Here is a 26,499-nt window from a genome sequence, read left to right as displayed (position 1 = left end):
GATTCAGTCAAAGAAGCTGGTAGAAGGACTCGCTGACATTGATGATGACATGCCTCCTTGCCATGCTTGTAATTTTGGGAAGCAACATAGGCAACCCTTTCCTAAACAGGCATGAATAGTCTCGAAAAAACTGCACCTGGTTCATACTGAGCTTTGTGGTCCTCAGCAAACACCATCATTAAATGAAGTTGCAGGTGTATTTTGGAAATTCAAAGCCAAAGTTGAGAATGAAGGTGCATGCTTGATTCAGACTATGAGATCAGATAATAGCAAGGAGTACACTTCAGAAAATTTTAACAGGTTTTGTGAAGAGGCTGGAATTGAACATCAGATAATAGCAAGGAGTACACTTCAGTAACTTTTAATAGGTTTTGTGAAGAGGCTGAAATTGAACATGAATTGACAGCACCATACACTTCTCAATAGAATGACATCAGTGAAAGGAGGAATATATTCATAATGAAGATGACGAGATGCATGCTTCATGAGAAGGATCCTCTGCGTCGCTGCCATGCGAATCGACGTTGGTTGTTCCGCCAATGATTGAGGCCTCGGCTCCTCCGCCAACAGATGATATTGCACAATGTCCGGTCGAATCCTCGACCGATGGTCAACCAACTGCTGTAGCATCGGTTGCTCCCCTCACAACGGCTGATACGGCTGTCCCCTCAAATGTGGATCCTACACCTACTACTCATTCGTATGGTACTCGATCGAAGCACAATATCAAGAATCCCAAGGTGCGTACAGATAGAACAATAACATATTTTGTAGTTCGGTCTTCTGCCGCTGAACATACTTAACATATTACTGCTATGGAGCATCCCCTCTGACGTCAGACAATGAATGATGAATTTCAGGCACTTCAAAAAAATAAGACATGGCACTTAGTTCCTCCTCGTGCCGGTCTTAACGTTATTGATTGCAAATGGGTTTTCAAACTCAAGCAAAAGCAAGATGGCTCTATTGATCGCTACAAAGTACGCCTGGTTGCTAAAGGTTTTAAACAGCAGTATGACGTTGATTATGATGATACCTTTAGTCCAGTTGTTATGCCCACTACCATTCGGCTCTTATTGTCTCTTGCTATTTCTCGTTGTTGAGCTATTTGGCAGATTGATATTCAAAATGCTTTTCTTCAGGGCTTTCTTAATAAAGATGTTTATATGAAGCAGCCCCTGAATTCTTGGATTCTCAACACCCTGGTTATCTCTGCAAGCTGGATAAGTCGCTTTATGGCCTTAAACAAGCTCCGCGTGCCTGGTTTTCTTGCCTTAGCTCCAAACTATTACAGCTGGATTTTACACCTTCAAAGGCTGATGTTTCTCTTTTCATTTTTAACAAGACGGGCATTCAGATGTATATCCTCATCTATGTTGATGACATTAATATTATCAGCTCATCTTCTACGACTACTGAGAAACTTCTTACACAGCTTCAGGATGATTTTGCCGTCAAGGATCTTGGCATTTTGAGTTATTTTCTTGGGATTGAGGTCCGCCATACTTCCAATGAACTTATTCTGACACAACATAAATACATTCAAGATTTATTGTCTAGAACCAATATGCTCACCTCTAAAGGTGCGCCCACACCTATGCTTCCTAGTGAGAAGTTGTTATTGGATGGTGGTGAAAAGCTTTCGCCTGAGGATACTACTCGCTATCGAAGTGTCATTGGTGCTCTCCAATATTTGTCTCTGACACGTCCTGATATATCATTCTGTGTCAATAGAGTGTGTTAGTTCATGTCCTCCCCAACATCTATACATTGGGCGGCAGTCAAACGAATTCTTCGTTATCTACATGACACTATTGATATGGGTTTGTGTCTTACAAAGTCCAGCCCTGATTTGTTGTGTCACTTTTCGGATTCTGATTGGGTAGGGAATCCTGATGATCGTCGAAGCACTAGAGGCTATGTGATCTTTTTTGGTGGCTTATCTCTTGGAGTTCGAGGAAACAATCAACAATTTCTTGTTCTAGTACGGAGGCCGAATATAAGGTGGTTGTTGATGCCACTGCCGAATTAATTTGGATCCAAGTTCTCTTGCGTGAGCTCGGGATCTCACAAGCGCGAGCGCCTAGCATGTGGTGTGACAACATTATTGCCACCTACCTGTCCGCCAATCCAATCTTTCATCGACGGACGAAGCATGTTGAGGCTGATTATCACTTCGTTCGTAAACGAGTATCGACTCGTCAGCTTGATGTTTGACTAATTTCTTCCAATAATCAGCTCGCCGATATCATGAAAAAGCCATTGCCAGACATGGAGTTAACAATGACCATACATGCGAGTATGGGCTCACCAGTCAGTTCGCACACCGTTGGGCCACTTTCCTTGTCTAGCGAGCATACTCTGGGAGCTCCTTAGGTCGGACACCCATTAGAACTAGTCACCGTCACGGCAGCGCTATGCAAACATAATGATCGTTGTCCTGTCATTGGATGTACATGTTCGTACTCTCGTGATGGAATAGGGGTATCCCTCAAATGCATGAGCACACATAATGCATGAGGTCTTCAATATTTCTACTTTTATCATTAAAGAATATAACCATGCTATCATTTTTCATGCTTAACATGTCATTTCTCATTTTGAGTCTACCTATCATACATAATCCTAACGGGGTTACATTTCTTTTCATTTGTCGTGATATCATGTCATTCATAACATGCTGTATACATACAATTTAGAAAACATAACATAACGTTTCATGCTTTTAACTGTTAGGTTATGGAGCCTCCTGCTTATTTATAGCAGAGTCAATGGTTATACATAGTAAAACTATATTTGGTAAATGACATATAAAGTAAATTGTCATAAATAGTAAATAGCTATGTATAGTAAAAAGCTATATCGGGTAAAGCTATATATGGTAAATAGTTATATATAGTGGATGGTTATAGCTGGTAAAGCTAAATATAGTAAGCTAAACCATATATATATACCTCGGGCAGTGCTTTGAAAATGTACTTTCTATATTCTCTGTATTCTCTCTTACTGTACATACTTGTAGTCATCAATATAAATTATTTAGCCAGAGTTCTCCTTGCATTTTCTCTATCTTGTTCTTTGTGTTCATCTAGATCGAGTGTGTGCATTGTTGTGCGATCCCAACAACTGGTATCAGAGTTAGGCGGAAGTCACTACGATCTGTGAAGATGGAAAGTTCAAAGATTGGAATTGAGAAGTTTGATGGATCCGATTTTGGTTTCTGAAAAATGCAAATTGAAGATTATCTATATCATAAAGGTTTTCACAAATCCTTGTTGGGGGTGATGTCGGATACCATGACCACGGAGCAGTGGAAGCTCAAGGATCGATAAGCCTTAGCGCTGATTCGGTTGACGCTATCCAGAAACGTGGCATTCAATATCATCAAGGAGAAGACAACGTCAGATCTGTTGAAGGCGTTGTCGAATATGTATGAAAAACTGTCGGCTATGAACAAGGTGTATTTGATGCGGAGATTGTTCAATCTACAGATGTCTGAAGGTGGATCTGTTGTTGATCATATAAATGAATTCAATATGATCGTAAGTCAACTGAGTTCGGTGGAAATTAATTTCGAGAATGAAATTAAAGCATTGATTTTGATGTCATCTTTACCCGAGTCGTGGGATACTGTTGTTGCCGCAATCAGCAGTTCGCGAGGATCTGATAAATTGAAGTTTGATGAAATTCGAGATGTAGTTCTCAGCGAAAGTATTCGCAAACGAGAAATTTGAAATTCATCTAGTAGTGCTCTCAGTGTTGACCAACGGAGAAGAAGTAAACTGAAGGGCCCAAACAAAGGGCGATCAAAATCAAAGAACCGAGAAAAATCTTCAAATAGACCAAACGTAACGTGTTGGAATTGTGGAGAAAAATATCACTTTCGGACAGGTTGTACAAGACCAAAGAGGAACCAGATGTGGAGTATGGTTCCAAGACAACGAAGCAAGTGGGAGTTGAGCTTGAGTTGCAGGAAAACTCACTTAGTGATGCTGTAGCATTTACTCATGAAACTCCTGAGACTACTATTGAGGAACCAGATGTGGAGCAAGGTTCCAAGACCACGAAGCAAGTGGGAGTTGAGCTTGAGTTGTAGGAAAACTCAATTAGTGATATTGTAGTAGATACTCATGAAACTCCTGAGACTATTGTTGAGGAACCAAATGTGGAGCAAGGTTCCAAGACAACAAAGCAAGTGGGAGTTGAAGTTGAGTTGCGGAGAAAATCACCTAGTGATCTTGTAGCAGATACTCAACAAACTCCTGAGGTTATTGCAGAGGAACCAACAGTAGAGCAAGTGACACCTGAACTGGTGTTGAGAAAATCATCCTGTACTATCAAAGTACCATATATGTATGTACCTTCATTACACTATTTGTCGTTGATGAAAGGGAACCAGAGCACTTTGATGAGGCCCTACAGTTGGAGGATACAACCAAGTAGGAGCTAGCCATGGATGATGGGACATTTAGGCTTCAAAAATGCATTGTACTAAAGCTGAGTATGTGGCAATAGTTGAAGTTGGAAAGAAGATAATATGGGTGACTGACTATTTGGAAGAATTGGGTAAGAAGCCGCACAAAGAGATTTTTTTATAGAGATAGTCAGAGTGTCATACAGTTGGTGAGAAACCCGGTCTATCATTTAAAGATAAAACACAGAAGACAATACCATTTCACTTGCAGGTTAGTGGAAGATGGTGATGTGTTTTGAGAAGATAGAGGGTGCAAAGAATCCAACAAACATGTTGACAAAATGTGTTGATGTTGGAATATTGAGGTTGTGCAAAACCTCAATTGATATGGTGCAGTGAAAATATTCATGATCGTTTGAGAATGAAATTCTTGGTTGACTGGATCAGTCTCCAAGTGGGAGAATTGTTAGGTTATGGAGCCGGCTGCTTATTTATAGCTGAGTCTATGGTTATACATTGTAAAACTATATTTGGTAAATGACATGTAAAGTAAATTGTCATAAATAGTAAATAGCTATGTATAGTAAAAAGCTATATCGAGTAAATCTATATTTGGTAAATAGTTATATATAGTAGATAGTTATATCTGGTAAAGCTAAATATAGTAAGCTAAACCATATATATATATATATCCCTCGGGCAGAGCTTTTAAAATATACTTTCTATATTCTCTGTATTCTCTCTCACTATACATATTTGTAGTCATCAATATAAATTCTTTAGCCAGAGTTCTCGCATTTTCTCTATCTTGTTCTTTGTGTTCATCTAGATCGCGTTTGTGCGTTATTGTGCGATCCCAACATTAACATGTCATTTCATAACGTGCAATTCATACAACAATTACCTCAATGGTCACACAAAACAATCAATACATGACACATCACATCACAATATATCGTATCATAAACATTAAATATCGTAAACACTTCGTGGTCATATCGTTCCCTAACTTATCATAACCTAACGTTCTTATTTCTATCACAGCCATATCGTTACGTAAACGTACCTTAGTCATATCATTACAGGAACGTATCCTAACGCTATCATTCTATCAATCTATCACAAACCTTTCTCTTTCTACCCATAACCTAACCGTATTCTTTCATCAATCTCTCCTATTCATAGTACTCTGGTATGTAACCTAACCTTAACGTTTCATGAACGTACCTTACTCCTATCGTTACATTTCGTTTTGTGCATCCTTCTTGTATCCTATCTCGAACCTATCCTTGAACACATCGTACCATAATTATTATCATACAATTCACATATTATAACATAACATAAACATAATATAAGCATATCGATTAATAGATATTCACACATATCAGTATATATGACACGTGCAGAACCACAGGCACGTGTCAACATCAAATATAATCATGTCGTTAGTAAGGCCACTTACCTGGCTAGTTTAAGTCGTCACGAATATATTTTTAATGAAAGTTTGATTCCATCCTTTGAAATCCGAGTCAACCTATGTGAGCCCATGATATCAGTTTCAAGTTTGAATCCTACAAAATTATTTCTCTAATTTACATTGGTCATGGTTAAAAGTCTTGAAATGTTATATATTTGTAATTATATTTTTATTAAAAATCTTATGGACAGTTGTATAAAAAAGTAGATACAACTATTCTCTGTATTTACCCTCTGTATTTACATTTCTCTCCATATTTAGTTGGTGGTTTTTAATTCCTTAATCTTCTATTTGTATTGGTTGCATTTTAATTATGTTCTTATGTATTCCAAATTTTGAGTGGATCTCTGTTTCCAAATCTTTCCTTATCTCAGTGTTTTCTATTCACAAATTTTCATGGCTATTCTATTTTTATTCTATTCATTTGGCTACTTATATAAATTTAATCTAATATTACTTATCTGGTTGCTAGAATTCGTATAAATGATTGATATTTCTGTAATTAGTTTTCTCTCCATATTTAGTGGGTGGTTTTTAATTCCTTAATCTTCTTTTTGTATTGGTTGCATTTTAATTATGTTCTCATGTATTCCAAATTACGAGTGGATCTCTGTCTCCAAATCTTTTCTTATCTCATGTTTCCTATTCACAAATTTTCACGGCTATTCTATTTTTAATCTATTCATTTGGGTATTGATATAAATTTAATCTAATATTACTAATCTGGCGTGATTTGCTAGAATCGTATAAATAATTGACATTTAGTTTCTAACTCAAAGCTAAACCATTGTAATAATTCAACTAAGATCTAATTATAATTGGCTGTAATTTCTAAAAAAATAGGATAAAACAAAATGAAGATTTAATATATAGATCATATATATATCTTCCTGTGAATCTCAATTGAGTAAAGGTCATTCTCTTGTTCTTTCCTTCAAGTAAATGTTTTTCTGTTTCTTTTTGTAACCGTTACTTGTTGCATAAGGATGGGTTGAAGAGAGACAATTGTGGGAAGGGATGAGAGGTTAGTGGGGAGAAGTGGGGAGATGTGGTTTTTTTTGTTTATTTATTATTATTATTATTATTTTAACTATTTTTTTTATAATTATTTTTATTTGTTTATTTATTTTTGGACTATTACAACTAAATACGACACTTCTTGAGTATTAGTTACTCTAAATGTAACGAAAATATAAGGATAAATCATGAAATCACATAACAATAAAAATAATTAACATTTTTATATTAGTTTAATGAAACTATATCTAAAAAATAGACTTACTAACATTAAAATTACTAGTAAAAAACTATATTAAAATCATTTACTATCCACCAAACCCGATGAAGATGGAAAGTAAAAAAGAATTCTTAACAAAACTTTCCTTCCATTTCCAACCAACACAAATACAGAAATTCTCAATTTCAAAAAATTTATTTAAGAATCTGATGAAATTTGAATATAATATATTTTTGTATAAATCATAATCAATCAACCTATCAAAATTTATATTCTTAAAATTAAAATTAAAACAAAATTTATTTGTTATTCATATTATAAACTTTATATTTAAAAATAATATAAAGTGGATGAAAAGTAATAAAATAATATAAAACAAATTAAAAATAATAAAATAATATTAAACAAATTAAACAAAATAATAGAAAAAGAAATGTTTTCTGCCAGAGTTCAATGGCCCTAGTGGTATGGCACCTATAAATACACTAAATTTTTTAATATATTTTATAATTTTTTTTGGTTCTGTTCAAGTTAATTTAACGTTTTTGTCCTACAACCCGAAACCAAACCGAATCAATCTAGGTTCAGAAAAATGAATTCAAGTTAACTCGAAATGCTAATTCAACTCAACCCAACTCCTATAATTTGGGATGGGTCGATTTGGATTGTCGAGTTGAAAGTATTCTTTCATCACATAGTACACTTGGTAATATACATACATAAAACTCCTTTCAAAGCATATCATACATATCAAAGCATATCATACATATGACACGTGCAGGCCACTAGGCACATGTCATTATACATAAACAATTCTTTCAATCAAACAGATAGTAAAGCCACTTAGTTGGCCTATGTCGGAGTTACTGATTATTCTTTGCACCAGACTGAATCTGCTCCTCAAGGTTCAATTTAACTTTAGATCTATTTTCTTGATGATATCAATTAAAACAAAATGACCGCAAAGATCAACCACCTTCTAGTTCAATTATTGAAAGTAAAGAAATACCTAGAATTGAAATTGAAACCAACCTGAAATTGAAACTAACCTTATGATGAATTCTATTAAGTTTTTTTTTTTTTTTTGGATAACTTTTATATATATATAGCCTAAATAATTCATTTAAATTATTATGTTACTAAACTTTATTAAATATTTAACCAATTTTTAAACTTTTAATTTAGATTTAATGTTTATTGACATATAAATGTTTAAGAAATAGGGTGCCACTTTGTATACTTAAAAATTACTAGTATAAATGAAAATATATGTTTTTTTTTTTAATAATATTACATTAATTTGTACCAATAATTTTATATTTCTTTAGGTTTTTGTTTTTTTTTTCTTTTCTTGGTCCATTTTAGTAGATTCTTAATTTTTTTAATGGCTATAGTGATGTGATTTCCTAGAACACTTAAATTGGTATTTAATTTTCTAATACACTTCAACTTAAATCTAACAAAATTGACGAAAAAATGAAATTTTAAAATTGATTTGCTTGGATTCCAACTACTACTCTTTTCTCCGTAATATGGATAAACATAACACCCGGACCAAACAAACCAAAATTAAACAAACATAGTTCAACTAGTTATTCTTAACCTTTGTATCCAAACAACTCAAAACATTGTTCATAAAAATGTTATTGACCCCAGTTTTTTCACGACACTCCAAGAAACACTATTGTACCTTCTATAACATTTCTTAAACGTTGTAGTAGGCGATGTAAACTAATGGTAGATGTAACAACCCTAAATTTTCACATATCTAGAGTCGCCACTATCGTCTCATGCTCATCTCTAATGTAGAATATAACTCTAACAATGCTCATCTTTATTAGTGGAAACAATTTAAAACTTCAGAATACATGAAAACATTAGAAAATACTGCCGAACTTGCGTATTTCAAACATCGTGCTGGAGTTCAAAATAAGAGAAAACAATTACAAATTAAATAATTTAAATAAATGAAATGCAAACACTCTAACCTAACCAATACTATGAATTTTAAATATGCAATTATTTTCTGCACGCGCCACAGTCTCTGATCACGATGTTGCCGTCAACCGTACATGGGCGCCTTGCCTTTACCTGAAAAACAATATGGCACACGGCCTAGAAGTACTCAGTAAGTGACCCCACTATAGGGGTCATGCTAATGCAAACACATGCAATCATGAATTAGGCACCTATCTCTAAACATATTAAGGGTGGCTTCTAGTCTCGGACAAATTGGATGTGTAGTACTTTCCTACACACGACTCACATGTGCGAGTGTGAATCCCCAAGGCGCTCGCACACCCCCTGGACCCTTTGGTCAAGCTAATCTGTAGCGATGTCCGGAGGTCAGCGAAACCCCATAGTGTCATGCACCTCATGAACACCCTCATCTGTGTGCATTTGCACTCATCATACGGTGCGCGTCCGCACTCATCATCTCTAGGGGAAGTAGCCCTATGCTTATGAACATACAATATGCATGAGGTCCCTCTAAGTTCAAATATACATCTCTTCTCACACAACCCTCTAGCCTCATCTTTTGGTTACACTATGTGACACGTGCTCGTGGATATTTACATTAATATCATTTTCATACTCTTAGGGTTGTGTCCTATGTCAATCTAACGACATGATGTAATATGGCGAACAACATCATAAGACATGTTCAACATGGAAAACATCATCATGTTAATAACATCGACATGCATACATCATACTCATCATAAAAGCCATTAAGTGCATCAAATATAATATGTACGTCAAGCATCAAACCTAAATAACGTACATTTAACATAGATCATAGCATAACGTCATACTCATACATCATCATAATTCAAACAATCTTTAGCCTATCAAGTTTGGTTTGGTTCTTTGTATCCAAGCCAACCTATATGAACCATGACATCAATTTCAATTTCAGTTCTCTCTTTACAATGGTCCATGTGCTAAACTTCCTGTGAGCATTAGAGACTTTATGAGTATTATATATATATATATATATTTCTTATTATCATTTTTACTCTATGCATTTACTCTTTCAAATTGTTTCGATATTTATTTTAATTCTGCTCACCAAATCTTCCATTTTCCTCCTCCATTGTCTCTCTTTTCTTTTTTTGTATTTACTAGTTAAATATATATATTTTCCTTTACGTCTCTCTTTAATTCTTTTCAAACCTCTCTGTTTAATTCTTTTTAATTATTATTTACTTATTTTTTTTTTCGGGTCGTTACATTATCTACCCCTCAAAAGAACTTTCGTCCTCGAAAGTCTCAAACTCTTGTACTAGCTCGGGGTATTTTTGTCTTATTTCATCCTCATTCTCCCACGTGGCTTCCTCGCTGTGGCTGTGGTGATTCCGTCACAATACCTTAACAAACGCAATATTCCTGTTGCGTAAGCTTTTTACTTCTCTAGCTAAGATTATTACTAGTTTTTCTTCGTAGTTCAGATATTCATTAAGTTGGAGTGGTTTGTAGTCTATTACGTGTGATAAGATATGGAACCACTACAAGGGGAGTAAGATTCAGATTACCTTGTTGATCGAATATCTCAAGGCTAGAAGATTGTTTGAGATTCGAATCACTCCACAAGCAAGATCGATCATGTCTAGCTTGAATGATTCTTGTTGATCAAATATCTCAAACACTTGTTTGAGATTCGAATCACTCCACAAGCAAGATTGATCATGTCGAGCTTGAATGATTCTACATGCAACCTAAACTACATAGAATTGCAAATAAACTTAGCCATTGGCTAAAGAAAGCACAAATGCTCCTTTTACCATATATTTTCCAAGTCTCTTACAAAAACAAACATATATGGCTTTATATAGTCTCAAAATGAAACCACTAAAGGCATTCCAAGAGTTGTAACATTCATTCTTAATGCCCATAATTAGCCATTATGTAAATGTAACCTAAGGTAAATAAAATGTCTTAAAATATAATAACTCTAAATTACTCTAAATTACAACCCACCCAAAATTTATAACAATCAAACTTCTTTCTTCTCAATGTGGCATGAATTGAACACCTTTGGATAATTTTGACAACCTTTTCTTCACATCTTCATTGAAGTATATTGTATGATTGATGCCTTTTGGTTCATATCAACGTGGATAGGATCCGTAATGTACTTCCTCAGCATCGACACATGAAAAACATCGTGTACTCCTAAGTGGGCTGGAGGTAGGGCTAACTTATACGCTACTGGACCAACTCGCTCTAGGATCTTGAATGGTCCAATGAATTTAGGACTTAACTTGCCCTTATGTCCGAACCTCAAGACACCCTTCATATGTGCCACTTTGAGGAATACTAGGTATCCTATCTCAAACTCTAAGTTTCTGTGTCTTACATCTGCAAAAAAAAAAAAAAAAAAGAAAAAAAAATTCTTTTTTTGTCTACTTTAAGCGGTATGCATCCTCGCTCAAATTTTCTAGACAATCTCATTGGCGACTAGGACCAACCTGAGTCCTACTAGCTCTCTCTCACTTACCTCGTCCCAACATAGCAGGGACCTGCACTGCTTCCCATACAGGGCCTTGAACGATGCTATTCCCATAGTGCCTTGAAAGCGCAACTTCTCTTAAATTCTAATACACAAGCACGTGCGTGTCCTCTAAGATTTAGTTTAGGCGCTCCATTTTTCCATCTTTGGGGGTGGAAGGCGGTGCCAAAATCGAGCCAAGTACCCAACGCTTTTTGACGTTTGCGCTAAAACGTTGACGTAAAGCATGGATCTCGATCCGACACTATAGGCACTGAAACTCCATGAAGTCTTACTATTTCTGTCACATACAGTTGTGCCCAGTTATCAACTGTATATGGCTTTTCCAAGTAAGAAGTGTGCTGACTTGGTGAACCTATCGACAATTACCCAGGTCACTATATAGTCTTTAAGCGTTTTGGTTAATCCTACTATGAAGTCCATTGTTATGTTTTCCCACTTCCACTCCAGTATACTTAGGGGCTGTAACATCCTCGCTGTCTTTTGTCTAGGAGCTTTCACTTATTAACAAACTAAGCACTTGCTCACAAACTCGACTATGTCCCTCTTCATGTTCTTCTATCAGAAATGTTGTTTTAAATCTTGGTACATTTTAGTACCTCCTGGGTGGATGGAAAATGGTGATTTGTGAACTTCCGTCAGTATCTCTTTCCTTAAATCCTCTATTGTCGGAACACATAGGCGTCCCTGACACAATAGTCCTTTATCTGAGGACTTCGAGAATCTATCTATTGGACTTTCGTTTAGCTGTCCTTGGACTTTCTGTAGGTTAGGATCTTCTCATTGGGTGGTAATAATTCTCTGCCTAAGCGTAGGTTGTACTATGAGTCGGGCTAGTTGTGTTATGACTCCATCAATCGCTACATCTATGTTTGCTCGCTCGAACTCTCTTTGTACCCTTACTTCCCTCGTAATGAGGGTTGACGAGTGGACCATCTTTCTGCTCAAAGCATCTGCGACCATGTTTGCTTTTCCAGGGTGGTACTCGATATCTACATCATAATCCTTCACCAATTCTAACCACCTTCCCTGCCTCTGTTTAACTCTTTATGGGTGAAGAAGTATTTTAAACTTTTGTGGTCGGTAAAAATTTGAGTTTTCTCTCCATATAGGTAATGTCGCCAGATTTTTAGCGCTAACACTACAGTGGCCAACTGTAGGTCGTTGGTAGGGTAGTTCTTTTTGTATTCCTTAAGTTGACGAGACGCATATGAGACAACCTTGCCGTGTTGCATTAATACACATCTCAGTCTTTTCATGGAGGCATCACTATAAATCACATACCTTTCTGAGCTCTCGGGTATTGTGAGCACCAAGGCGGTTACCAATCTCTCTTTTAGGTTTTGGAAGTTGCCTCACAAGCATCATTCCATTTAAATGGTACCCCTTTTTCTGTTAGCTTTGTTAAAGGCGAGGTTATTCTAGCGAAGTCCTGCACGAACCTTTGATAGTATCCCGCCTCCTAGGAAACTCCTTACTTCCATTACCGTAGTTGGACGTTCCCACTTTGTAACCGCTTTGACCTTGGTGGGATCTACAGATATTCCGTCCTTTGACACAACTTGTCCTAGGAAAGAGATTTTTCATAACAAAAATTCACATTTGGAGAACTTGCCGTACAATTTGTGCTCTCTTAGGGTAGTTAGGACTTTTTGGAGGTGTTCCTCATGTTCTAGGTCTGTTTTCGAGTATATTAAGATGTCGTCAATGAACACGATCACGAACATGTCTAGACATTCCTTCAATACTTGGTTCATTAACTCCATAAACATAGCTGGTGCATTGGTGATGCCAAATGACATAGCTACAAACTCGTAGTGACCGTACCTTGTCCTAAACGCTGCTTTTGGTACATCTTTTTCATTGATCCTAATTTGGTGGTAACCGGACCGAAGATCTATCTTGGAGAATACAGTTGCCTCTTTGAGTTATCAAACAAGTCTTCTATTCTAGGCAGAGGATATTTGTTCTTTATGGTTCTCTTATTTAGCTCTCTATAATCGATGCATAGACGCATCGATCCATCTTTCTTCTTAACAAACAACACTGATGCACCCCATGGGACACGCTAGATCGAATGAATCATTTATCTAGTAAGTATTGCAATTGCGCCTTGAGTTCATTCAACTCTGTCGGCGCCATGCGATAGGGTACTTTGGAAATAGGCCTAGTTCCAGGCTCGAGTTCGATGACGAAGTCGACTGCTCGGGAAGGGGGTATTCCAGGTAAGTCGTCCGAAAATACATTTGGGAACTCGTTTACTATTGGCACGTTTTCTAGGGTCTTTTCTTTTCCTCTTACGTCTATAGCACATGCTAATATAGCCCATCCGCCTTGTTGGACTAACCGCTTTGCTTTCATCATCGAGACTACCTTGGGGGTAATCCCGATACTTGTGCCTTTAAATTTAAAGATAGGTCCTGTCGGTGGTGAAAATTTTACTTCCTTTTTACGACAGTCTATACTAGCTCGGTTTTCGGTTAACCAATCTATGCCTAGTATGACGTCGAAATTGGTCATCTTTACTACTATTAGGTCTACGCTTAGAGTTTGGTCGGCTGCTATTACTTGGTCATTCTTTCCTCTATCCTTAGTTACTAAGTCAACCCCTGCAGGGGTGCTTGCCAACCATACATGCAATAAGGGTTCTAATTCAAGCTCTGTCTCTGATCCTTCTCGAGGAGGACTCTCTTCAGCCTCACCTCGTCCTCACCTCTAATAAGAGGTCGTCCCCTTTCTCGTCTTGCTCTTCGCGTGATCTAGGCAACATGGTTCTAGAAACCAAAATAGCATCTCTTAAGCCTGAGGCTCGTACTTATGAACTTATGCTATACATCACATATACTAAGTTCACATCATATTGCAAACAAAATCACTTAACAAAATCACTTAGCATGCAACACACACATCATACTCTTAAATAAATACTTGAAATATCACAACAATTTCAGCAATATTAACATAAAAATGCATGCGTGTTCAAAAACGTCTCTTTTCTTATCTTGTGCAAGGCGTACCTGACGGTGACGGGACATCGACGTTGGGACAATGGAACATGCCAAGCCTACATCATAGGCTAGTCTACAGAATCTAAAACCTAGAGCTCTAATACCAACTGTAAGAACCCTAAATTTTAACATATATCTATAGTTGCCACTATCGTCTCATGCTCTTCTCTATGTAGAATATAACTCTAAGAATTTTCATCTTTATTAACGGAAAAATTTAAAACTTCATAATACATTAAAACATTAGAAAACACTGGCGAACTTACGTGTTTCAAACATCATGCTGGAGTTCAAAATAAGATAAAACAATTACAAATTAAATAATTTAAATAAATGAAATGCAAATACTCTATCCTAACAAAGACTAGAAATTTTAAAAATGCAATTATCCTATGCATGCGCCAAGACTCTGATCCCGATGCCGCCGTCAATTGTACATGGGCGCCTTACCTTTACCTGAAAAACAATATGTCACACGGTCTAAGTATTTCGAAGAAATACTCAATAAGTGACCCCACTATAGGGACCATGCTAATGCAAACACATGCAATCATGAATTAGGGACCTATCTCTAATCATCTTAAGGGTGACTTCTAGTCTCGAACAAATTGGATGTGTAATACTTCTCTACACACGACTCACACGTGCGAGTGTGAATCCCCAGATCGCTCACACACCCCTTGGACGCTCTGGTCAAGCTAATCTATAGCGATGTTCGGAGGTCAATAGAACCCCATAGTGTCATGCGTCTCATGAACACCCTCATCTGTGTGCATTCGCACTCATCATACGGTGCGCGTCCGCACTCATCATCTCTAGGGAAAGTAGTCCTATGCTTATGAACATACAATATGCATGAGGTCCCTCTAAGTCCAAATATACATCTCTTCTCGCACAACCCTCTAGCCTCATCTTTTGGTTGCACTATGTGACACGTGCTCGTGGATATTTACATTAATATCATTTTCATACTCTTAGGGTTGTGTCCTATGTCAATCTAACGACATGATTCATTCTTTAGCCTCAATCTAACTAGAAAGGTACAAAAAATGAACATGACTGAGACCATGCTTCATTCTTTAACTAAATACAAGGGTAACAAAAGAAAGAATGATAATAATCTATATTTTGAAACTTCCAAAATTGATTAGAGATTAAAGAGACGAAAGTGAAAATAAAATAAAAATAAAATAGAATAAAATCTAATAAAATTTAAAACAAGAAAAAGAAGTCAACCCCAAAATTTAATTGTTAGAAAGTGATGTTATTTCAAATATTACAAATCCGAAATAAAAATATAAAAGAAAATAAAAAATGTCACAATTTGAAAATTGATTGACACTTCGGAATGATACCCCTCCATGACCGATACCTGAAAAAGAAAGGAAATAAAAGGGGCGAGTATAAAAATATACTCAATAAGCAACATATTTGTATGTAGGCTCTCATCATTTTCTTCTCCTAGTAGATTCTCACGACTTTCCTTTCGTCTATACGAAGTTCCAATTGATTCTTCACTGATCATCAACTCGTGTAGTCCTTAGTCCCTTTTCGAACCTGGTTTATGGCGTCACGACATCGACCTTGACCTGTTTCTACACTCAATCAAATTGTTCATGCTAAACCACTTACCCGCGTAGTCCCTAATCTCTACCAAGACCGATTTACAAAGTCGCAGCGTCGGCCTTAACTCATTTCTATGCTCAATAGGTGCTCTAATCTTACCACCTACCCATGTAGTTCCTAGTCCACCAAAGAAGGACTAGTTTATAGGTTCACCTATTTTTACACTCAGTAGGGGCTCTCCACCTACTCGTATAGTCCCTAGTCCAACTAGGACTGGTTTACAGGTTCCTTTGTTTCTAAACTCCATAGGGGTATACATCTTGAGCTAACTATCCATGAGTCTCTAGTTCTTCTCAAGATCTAGTTTAACGAGATTACAACATCGACCCTATCTCGACTCTACACTCAATAGTAACTCAACTTGTTTCGTGATTCTATAAGCTACTTAAATCATGTTAATACACTATGGAAGTCTACTAGGTTCTTAGGAGTGTTCATGCAAATTAAATTCCATTTCTCAATTTTCAGGACGTTCTAGGTTACTCTCTCGGCTTAATCAATCCCTAGGTGCACATAGATCGAACCTTTGATTCTACATGTAAACCACGTTAACTATAGCACTCTAATCTTAACTGTGATCTTGATGTGTGCTTTACTAGGAAAAAAATATAACTAGGAACTATCTCTAATACATAAATCATGTCTATTTTCATATGTTATTTAAGAAGGTATTCCTACCAAGCCTTAATGCATGAAAGTCATGACATAAATCATACACACGATCAACAATCAAATAAGCTCAACAGGGAGATAACATCCATCAATCACCCGAAGAACAAATCAGAATATTCCTTCTTCCATCATACCACATTAGAAAATGTTATCAATTCTCTTGCTCTAATGGAAATTTCATAATTTTATAATCCTGTGTGTCATAATTACACATGTTCCAACCACCTAAGGTCCATCATGCTTGCATACTAATTTGTCATCCCTACTAGTACTACTAGCCTCAAATCCAAATTGTTACTAGAATGAAGCATGCCCTTTGAAACTTATTTTTTCACATGTTGGGAGACCCAAATTTCTTGAAAGCTCTCTCAAGCCCACGCGCGTATCAAAACTGGGACAAAATACAATTAGGTTAAAAGGGGAACCTCACGCGTTGGTTCACAAGCCCCACGCGCGTATGGTCGCGCCTAAAGGGAGAGTGTACGCGCTAAGATGTTGCCATATGGCCCAACATGAATGGTCCACCAAGGTCGAGGACGTGAGTTTGAAACTGTGGGCACCCACTAGGAGTTTGATTTTTCTTATGTTGAGTCGGGTCAGATCATCTTTTCTAGATGCATGCAGGTCATTGGGTAGCCGGTCTTCGAATCCTGCTTGACGTAATATTTTCTTTATTTTTTCTCCACCAATGCACTCGTCCTTTCTTTCCTCCTCAATGCCTGAAATGTGTCCCCCATCGTTTATCTTATTCCTTCTCAACATTGCAATTTCCAAAAGATCAATTATTTTCTATTTTCTTTCTATTTTCATATTTCTTTTTACATAACATGTACTAATACGATTCCTTCAAAAGATTTGTAAAATATATATCCATCTAGTGCAATATATTACCGAGTGTAATATGTGATGAAAGAATGAGGGTTGTCATGCATGATTTATTACGCCACAATGAAAAATATAGTGACCTCATGTATAATTGTATATTCACGTGCATCAGAATACTTACCCCTTATGATAAGCACGGACACGTACACTGTGAGATTGATTATGATTTATACAAAAAAAAAAAAAATATATATATATATATATTATATTCAAAGTTCATAATTTTAAAACATATTGTTTACATTTTAGGGATTCTTAAATAAATTTTTTGAAACTCAAAATTTTTGTATTTGTATTGGTTGGAAATGGAAGGAAAAAAGAATACCTTTTTACCTCGATTTGGTGGATAGTAAATGATTTTAAATATGGAGATTTATAAAAAAAATTATCTAAAATGTTAGCAAGTTTTTTTTTTTTTTTTTGTTAGATATAATTTTTTTAAACTAATTGTTTGTATTGTTTTGTTATTTCATGATCTATACTTATATTTTCCTTACATTTAGAGTAATTAATACTTCAAAGTATTTGTATTTAGTTGTCTTTAGTTTTATGATAATGTGTGAAGTCTTTTGGAGAAGCTCAAAATAAAGCTGTGAGAGCCGATGTTCAAAGAGGACAATATCATACGATTGTGGACAACACAGGTTCATCTAACTGTATTCTTTTTTTTTTTTTTTAATGGTACTAATTACTTGTGTGTCCGAATGGCAAGAAAATTAAATCATTAGAGTTCATTTACTAGGCTCACGCAATAGAACTCCTATATCCACCTTTATAATATATTGCTAATACCAAAATTAGGTTCGTCTATTTTAAGTAACTAGGAGGTTCAACCACATCATTCCTTTGGCATCTTTATCTGAAGCTTTAGCTATTTGATTATTAAGTAACTTTAATGTCTTCCAAGCTTAGTGAGTGCAAGGATTTGTTGGGCTATAATCAAAGTTGACTCCTATTTCAGTGGCTGATGTTCCATTGATATCTTCTTAAGTTTCTTGACTAATTTTTACTCCGAAATCCTATTCATGCAAACAAGAACAATCAAAATATGGTATGAAAACTAAATGAATTAAGTTGATAAGTTAACATATCGAGGATTGATGAGAAAATATACATGACCTGGGCGGCCTTGATCATGTGGACAGTAATTTTGATCAATCATGATAAGGTTCTTCACATTATCCAAAATAATGTGTTGAAAATGAATATCCGTATCGAATCCATTGCTTGGTCTTCCCCAAGATTTAATTCCTCGCTCCATTCATAGTTCCAATAAAATTTGATGATGTAACTGTCACATTTTTCACTCCGGGCTCTTCCACCGACCAACCCAAGCTGCCAATGCTACAAACATATATTCAACAAAATACCAAATTTTCTAGGAGGATTCATTTTCTCATTCATAATATGTAACTGCATTCATCATTTTCATAAGTTAAAAGGAAAATAGTTAAAACCACTTTGTCCAATTTTATATTTGTTTTTATAATTCCTAATTAATTTTTCAAACAAACAAAATCATTTCAAAAAATTATTTTGTTGTCACCTACCGTGTCTAGGTCCACATGTAATACTTTCCATTTATAAGTTGGTGGTTCCTGGACCAATTGAGATATAGTCGTCACTGGTGTCGATGTTGGAGCTGAGGATAGTCACATCTGATGATTCCTCCACATGGATGCCATCAAAGTGTTTGGACTATTGCCAGCGTCTGAGACCTTCACTCCTTAAATGTTCACATTTTGGCAACCATGCACCGCAATGTTGAACATTGGGCTATTAATCAAAGTTAATCCATTGATTATTACGTTTTGTGAATTTTCTATATGAGATTCTACAAATTTAAAACAACCAAGAGCTAGAATTAATACAAATTTAAATCAATATGGTATTTTTTTTATCTAGCCAACTTAAATAATGTATACCATGGCTCCATCCGGGCAATTATTCCCTGAAGAGTTTATAGTTCCATGTGCCAGATCCTTGCCCGTCAATAACACCGCCATAAATGGAAAGCCCATTTACGTTTTGAAGCTCAATCCAAATTTTAGTTTTAGTTAGAACCTGAGTGTCCAAGGAAGGTACAAGAGTGCCATCGATGCGAAAAGTAATAACATTGTGCTTACAAGGTCCACTAAAGCTCCCACTTGGAACGTAGAATGTGCCTTTGGGCACGTTAATAGTAGTTGGTTCCGACGAATCACAATCCTTAGCCCATACTGTTTGAGGCACAGGTAAAGCATCGGTCTTTCCATCCGGCTTCACTCCGAAACTAACAATATCTAATATTAATTCATCAACCATGGCATAGTTCAAAAATAGAAGTAACCATAGAAAAAGAAAAAACATTAGGTTTCCATAAAAAGTCATATGAATACTGACTTTTACAAATATTTCTGATAAGTGTGAGAGAAGAAAATAAAGGAGAACGGATGAAAAAATGGAAGAGCTATGGAGTGATATTTATAGAGTAATGCATGCTACTGACTTAAAGTTGAAGTGATTTTGAAAAATATTATTATAATGGAAAGATTTAATTTGACAAAATTTAAATAACTCTAAAGATTTTATCTTCCATGTTACCTGTTATAAATTTTCATAAGAGTATTCAATAAAAGTAAAATAAATTAATTAGTAGAAAAATAAAGAATGTGTCATTTTGACAATTTATAAGGACCCGACTGACTCGATGACTCAAAAAAAAAAACGGGTAAATTTTTCGCAAAATAAAACAAAGGAATTTAAAACATATCGAACATTATGTCAAAATAAAGTTTATACAAAGTATTTTAAAACACAACACAATAGTTAAAACACAAGTTAAGGGATGACACAAAGGGGTTGAAGGACGACGGGTGAGGTTTGTCTATGGCACCTGCTCCAGAGTCCGCTCTCGACCTCGACCAACTCCTTATCACCTGGAAAAAAAGGGAGAATAAGGAATGAGTACAAGACTCAGTAAGTAGCCTACTTGTAGGCTCTTAATCGTGTCCTTGATATGCTAGAGTACCACATTCTTTGTTCTTGTTCTTGTTCTTGTTGTAAGTACTTAGGCCCTCTAATTCTTGTTCTTGACTTGGGGTTCTTAACTTGATCTTTCTTGAGGACCTTGGTCCTTGAATCCTAAAACTTTGGTTTTCCTTTAAGGGCCTTAGTACTATGGTTTTTGGTTTTTGGTTCTTGGTCCTTTGTTTCTTGTTCTTGTCCTTAGAACTAGGATCTTGATCCTTGTTCTATTCCTTGATCTTTCTCTTGTTCTTGGTACTTCCTTGGTTCTTGTTTTGTTCTTAATTCATTCTCCAAGACACTCCCCCTAGGATTTACGGTACTAGACATGCACCTGACTGTGTCTAAGGCTTCATGCGTTTCAAGCGACATAGCCTTAATCTACGTCCAAGGCTTCATGCGTTTCAAGAGACGTAGTCTTATTGCATCTTAGGACTTGCCCTTCGATACGGTCTACTTAATCCTATGTCCAGGGCTTCATGCGTTCCAAGCGGCATAGTCTAAAAACCTACATCCAAGGCTTCTTACGTTCCAAGCGATGTAGTCTTAATACTGCATCAAGGGCTTGCCCTATAATACAGTCTGCTTAACCTACGCTCAAAGCTTCATGCGTTCCAAGCAGCGTAGTCTAAGTCTTAGGAGGTTCTTGATTCGTGGTTAAGGTAACGTACTCACTTCTTGTTCCTCAGTGACTTTAGATTACTCCCCTTAATAGACTGTAAAGGTCACTTGCTCGGTGCATAATTAAACATGGCATCCTGCAAGTCAGCAGGGCATCTCTTCTAGGTGAGGGAAACTTGAGGCATGACATCCTGCAAAAGAAACATGGTGCAGGTCATGGGTCACTTTGGACATGTTTAGAGTATCACAAGTTGTAACTTGTATTTGTAACCATATGAACTCATCTCAGTGTAAGTTTTTCTAGAAGGTCATAGATTCCTAGGGAGTTCTTTAGAGGGTTCTAGAAGAGTCTAAAGTCTTGTGGTGTTTCCTTTAGGTGTTTCTTGGATCCTAACTAGGTTTAGGTTTCAAACTTACTCCAATCAACTTGAAACCTCAGACTTATCTTCATGTCCTTCATAATCGACCTTATAAGAAGTAGCAAATCATTTGAAGCACGTATAGATCTTGAAATCTCTTAAGTAGTCCTAGGGGCATTTTGGTCATTTTACACCTAATTCTTGGTTTTGCTACTTAAAGTGTTCCAATGACTTTTCAAACTTCAACAAATCATCAAACATCATAAAATAAGATCTACTTCAGGGTTTCATAGCATTTGGAGGTAATCTAGATCATGAACCGTAGGTAGATGTCCTTAGGGGCATTATGGTCATTTTGTACCATTTCTTGGTTTACCTACTTATCCTAATCCAATGACTACAAAACTTCATATTATAATCTCAACATGCTATGATATCCTCAACATTAAAATTTCATAGGCAGCGGAGTTCATCTAGTAAGTTATTTTAATGTTACCTAAATCCCAAGCAATTTGTTCGGTTCAAGGTCTTAACTTACGGTTCCTAGGGTTTTTATTTCATATATCCTAATTTCATACTTGGTTTAGAGTTCATATGGAAATCCAAGCGATTCCTACAAGTATTTCTTAACAAAAAGTCCAAGGTAGCTACTTACCTCGTTGTCGACGTTTGGGACCTCTTTTCTTGAGCTTTTGGTATCTGAATTACTTCAAATTTCCTTTCGAAGACTCTTTATTGTGTCTACATAAATTAAGTCTATTATTTGGTATTTAAAATTAAAAATCATGTGCAGTAGTTTCCTATAATTTTAGTTGAATATTTTAAGGTAGATTGAGATTGAATATTTTAGCCTAATGTTTATTGCATATAAATGTCTAAGAAATAGGTGCCACTTTATATACTTAAAAATTACTAGTATAAATGAAAATATATGTTTTTTCTATAATATTACATTAATTTGTACCAACAATGTTATATTTTTTTAGGTTTTTTTTTCTTTTCTTGTTCCCATGTTATTTTGTAATTTTTTTTTTATGGCTATAGTGATGTGATTTCCTAGAACACTTAAATTGGTATTTAATTTCCTAATACACTTCAACTTAAATTTAACAAAATTGATGAAATTTTGACAAAAAAAAAAATAATAATAATAATAAATAATTGAAAATTGATTGGCTTGATTCCAACTACTACTATTTTCTCCATAATATTGAGAGCTGGATAAACATAACACTCCGACCAAACAAATCCGAACATAGTTCAACTAGTTGGTTCTTAACCTTTGTATCCAAGTTAACTCAAAACATTTGGTGTATGACCCTATAAATTTGAAATGTATTATAGACTCCAAAATAGACAGAATCTTTAGGGCCAAAGTTTTGGGAGCAAAGTTGAGAATAACATAATAGAATATACATCAAGGGGATCTTCTCCTTGGGAGGCCAACCAAGTCAAAAATTTGAAAATATAATAGTGATGGCCAATCTAGAGAATCCTTGTTAATACTATTCTTGTTAATACTATTCATTTAGCAAATGACAAGGAAAGCAATCAAAGCATAACCCAGCTTTGGAGGAGTTAAATTCGTGGATTATCAGACCCAACATACAAGCTACCCACTAAAAATTGATTCTTTGAATAGTCTAGTAGAGAAAATTTTAGTTAAGTATTTTCCACCCACTAGAAATGCATAGTTCAAAAATGAAATTGTTACTTTTCAATAGTTTGAAGATTAAACACTAAGGGAAGCTTTTCACTTAGGGAGAGATTCAAAGAGATACTTAGAAAGTGTCATCACCATGGATTATCTCATTGTATCCAAATGAAAACTTTCTACCATAAATATTGCTACTAAATAAGTGGTAGATGCTTCCGCTGGTAGAACTATCTTACCATGAACCTTATGAGATCCTAGAAAGAATAGCATCTATACCATGGTCAATGGACTGATGTGAAGAGCAATCTAAGAAAGATTCAATTTAACTCCACATTGACTAAACTTGACTAAACCTTTACTTCTAACTATTCCATGAGTTAATTTTGGAAAAAAATGTAACAAATTAGACTAGGTTTAAATCTCTAATTAAAAATAGGCTTAAATTTAACAAAAATAAAAAATGAGAAATAACTCAATTGGATCTTTAAATAAAAAACATGGTTCAATTTAGCCTAAAAAGAGAAAGGAATAGATTTAACTCGATCAGGCTTCGACTACTAACTAAATACGAGAGTTCAATTTAACGAGAAAGAACAAAGAAATGCAATTAACTTAACCATACTTCAATCCCTAACTAAAGATCAACATTCGATTTAACCAGAAAGGTACAAGAAATGACTTGACTCAACCATGCTTTGTTCTTTAACTTAGTGCAAGGGTAAAAATTACAAAAAATAAAAAAAATAATAATAAAAAATAAAAAAAATAAAAATAAAAATAAAAAATAAAAGATGAAAAAAGGACTTAGGCTCGAACAACCTTCAACTTCTAAATATATAATAAGATTAAGTTTAATCAAAATGAAAAAACGAATACCTAAGAGTGATAGAAACCGTCAAAATAGCCTATCAATAATAGAAGTCTATTCATAAACTATAAAATTGTTGTATGATTGGTAGAGTTCATAAACTTGTTACATTTAAAAATTGTATGATATATTGACAAATAAAAAGTTAGACTTTTCATAATATTGCGTATATGGTAGCGTATTGTCATCTTTATCATTTTGAGTATCACCAATCATTATTATTGATATTTAAAATTACTATACAAAGTAGTAAGAAATTCTTATTATAGTAGGAAGTTTAGAAGTTGCTCGAAAATGGAAAAAAAAATCATCCAAAAAAGGCAACAATCATGAATACAAATGGAATATTATATATATATTATCTATGTAAGTCATATGGTTGACTCAAACAAGATATTTTCTTGAGTAACAACTCGAAGATTATAATTATCAACACGTTTCTCAAAATCACTCTGGCAAATTTAATGCACACCTTCTTTATTTTCTACATTACCTAAATTTTGTCAAAATAAATCTTTCCATTATAATAATAATTTTTAAAATCACTTCCAACCTTTTGAATTAGTATTAAATCACTTTCCAAAAGTATTTAAAAAAGTATTTTTAACCATTTAAAAAGTGACCATAAATGATAATCATATCTATCAGAATTACTTACATGCATTAGCACTAGCCTATAAATATCACTCCATAGCTCTGCCATTTTCCCATCAGTTACTTCCTTTTCATCTTTCACCTTTATCACAAATATTTGTACAATTCAGTTTTCATATGGCTCTCTATGGAACCTTAATGCTTCTTCTTTCCCTTTTGCTACTTCTGCTTTTGAACCATGCATTGGCGGATGAATTAACCTTAGATATTGTTAGTCTTGGAGCCAAGCCCGATGGAAAGACCGATGCCTCGCCTGTACTTCAAACAGCATGGGCCAAGGCTTGTGACTCGACAGGACCAGCTACTATTCACGTGCCCATAGGCACATTCTACGTTCAAAGTGGGAGCTTTAATGGGCCTTGTAAGAACAATGCTATTACTATTAGCATCGATGGCACTCTTGTGGCTTCCTCGGACATTCAAGTTCTAGCTAAAACTAAAGCTTGGATTGGGTTTAAAGACGTAAATGGGCTTTCCATTCATGGCGGTGTTATTGATGGGAAAGGATCTGGCATATGGAATTGTAAACACTCTGGGAATAATTGCCCCGATGGAGCACCGGTATGCATTATTTAAGTTGGCTAGATATAACAAAATTTAAAAATTTGTATTTTGGGGAAAGTTGAAAAAAAATGCATTGTACTAATTCTTACTCTCCATTGTTTTGAATTTGTAGAATCTTGAAATCACAAATGCACAAAATGTTATCATCAATGGATTAGCTTCAATTAATAGCCAAATGTTTAACATTGTGGTGCACGGTTGCCAAAATGTGAACATTCAAGGAGTGAAGGTCTCGGATCCTGGCGATAGTCCGAACACTGATGGCATCCATGTGCAAGAGTCATCAGATGTGACCATCCTCAGTTCCAACATCGGCACCGGTGACGACTGCATCTCAATTGGTCCAGGGACCACCAACTTATGGATAGAAAGTGTTACATGTGGACCAGGGCACGGAATCAGGTAGATGTCAACAAATAATTTTTGGAAATTATTTTGTTGGTATGAAAAATATATTTGAAATTATAAAACCAAATATAAAATTAGATTTTGAAGGAATAAAAACACGTTTTAGAAATTTTTTGATCTTGAACCTAGTGATTTTAACTATTTCCCTATTTGTTGAATATGTGTTTGTAGCATTGGAAGCTTGGGGAAGTCGGCAGATGAGCCTGGAGTGAAAAATGTGACAGTTACATCATCGACTTTTACCGAGACTACAAATGGAGTGAGGATTAAGTCTTGGGGAAGACCAAGTAGTGGGTTCGCTACCGATATTCATTTTAAACACATTACTTTGGAGAATGTGAAAAACCCTATCATAATTGATCAAAACTACTGTCCACATGATGAAGGCTGCCCCCATCAGGTATATTTTCTCATTAATCCTCACATGTTAACTTCTTACCAATTATATTTAACTTTAAATTTGATTAATAGAGATTAAATTTTAAATTTCATACGTAATTGTTTTTTTTTTTTTTTTTTTTTTTTTT

General features: G+C 35.4%; 1 protein-coding gene, 1 long non-coding RNA gene and 1 pseudogene across 2 annotated transcripts in view; 1 reads left to right on the top strand and 2 right to left on the bottom strand.

The window, feature by feature from the left end:
* Nucleotides 1–1,592: 1,592 nt before the first annotated feature.
* Nucleotides 1,593–12,519, bottom strand: LOC111472173. The gene is made up of 3 exons (XR_002715367.1): nucleotides 12,509–12,519; nucleotides 12,404–12,406; nucleotides 1,593–1,722 (listed from the first exon to the last, which is right to left on the bottom strand). It is a non-coding gene; the product is annotated as an uncharacterized LOC111472173 (long non-coding RNA).
* Nucleotides 12,520–18,743: 6,224 nt separating this feature from the next.
* On the bottom strand, nucleotides 18,744–20,139 carry LOC111472157 (annotated as a pseudogene).
* A 4,915-nt stretch (nucleotides 20,140–25,054) lies between these two features.
* The window catches only part of LOC111472171 (polygalacturonase-like), a 2,124-nt gene continuing 679 nt past the window's right edge, over nucleotides 25,055–26,499 (top strand). The window contains exons 1-3 of the mRNA XM_023117822.1: nucleotides 25,055–25,561; nucleotides 25,677–25,966; nucleotides 26,144–26,372. Of these exons, the coding sequence (XP_022973590.1) occupies nucleotides 25,118–25,561; nucleotides 25,677–25,966; nucleotides 26,144–26,372 (963 nt within the window). The 5' untranslated portion in view covers nucleotides 25,055–25,117. The remainder of the gene's footprint in view (nucleotides 25,562–25,676; nucleotides 25,967–26,143; nucleotides 26,373–26,499) is intronic.

Source organism: Cucurbita maxima, unplaced genomic scaffold, assembly GCF_002738345.1.
Source record: "Cucurbita maxima cultivar Rimu unplaced genomic scaffold, Cmax_1.0 Cma_Scf00066, whole genome shotgun sequence".
NCBI classification, from domain to species: domain Eukaryota; kingdom Viridiplantae; phylum Streptophyta; class Magnoliopsida; order Cucurbitales; family Cucurbitaceae; genus Cucurbita; species Cucurbita maxima.
This window is presented reverse-complemented; position numbering and strand designations above follow the sequence as displayed.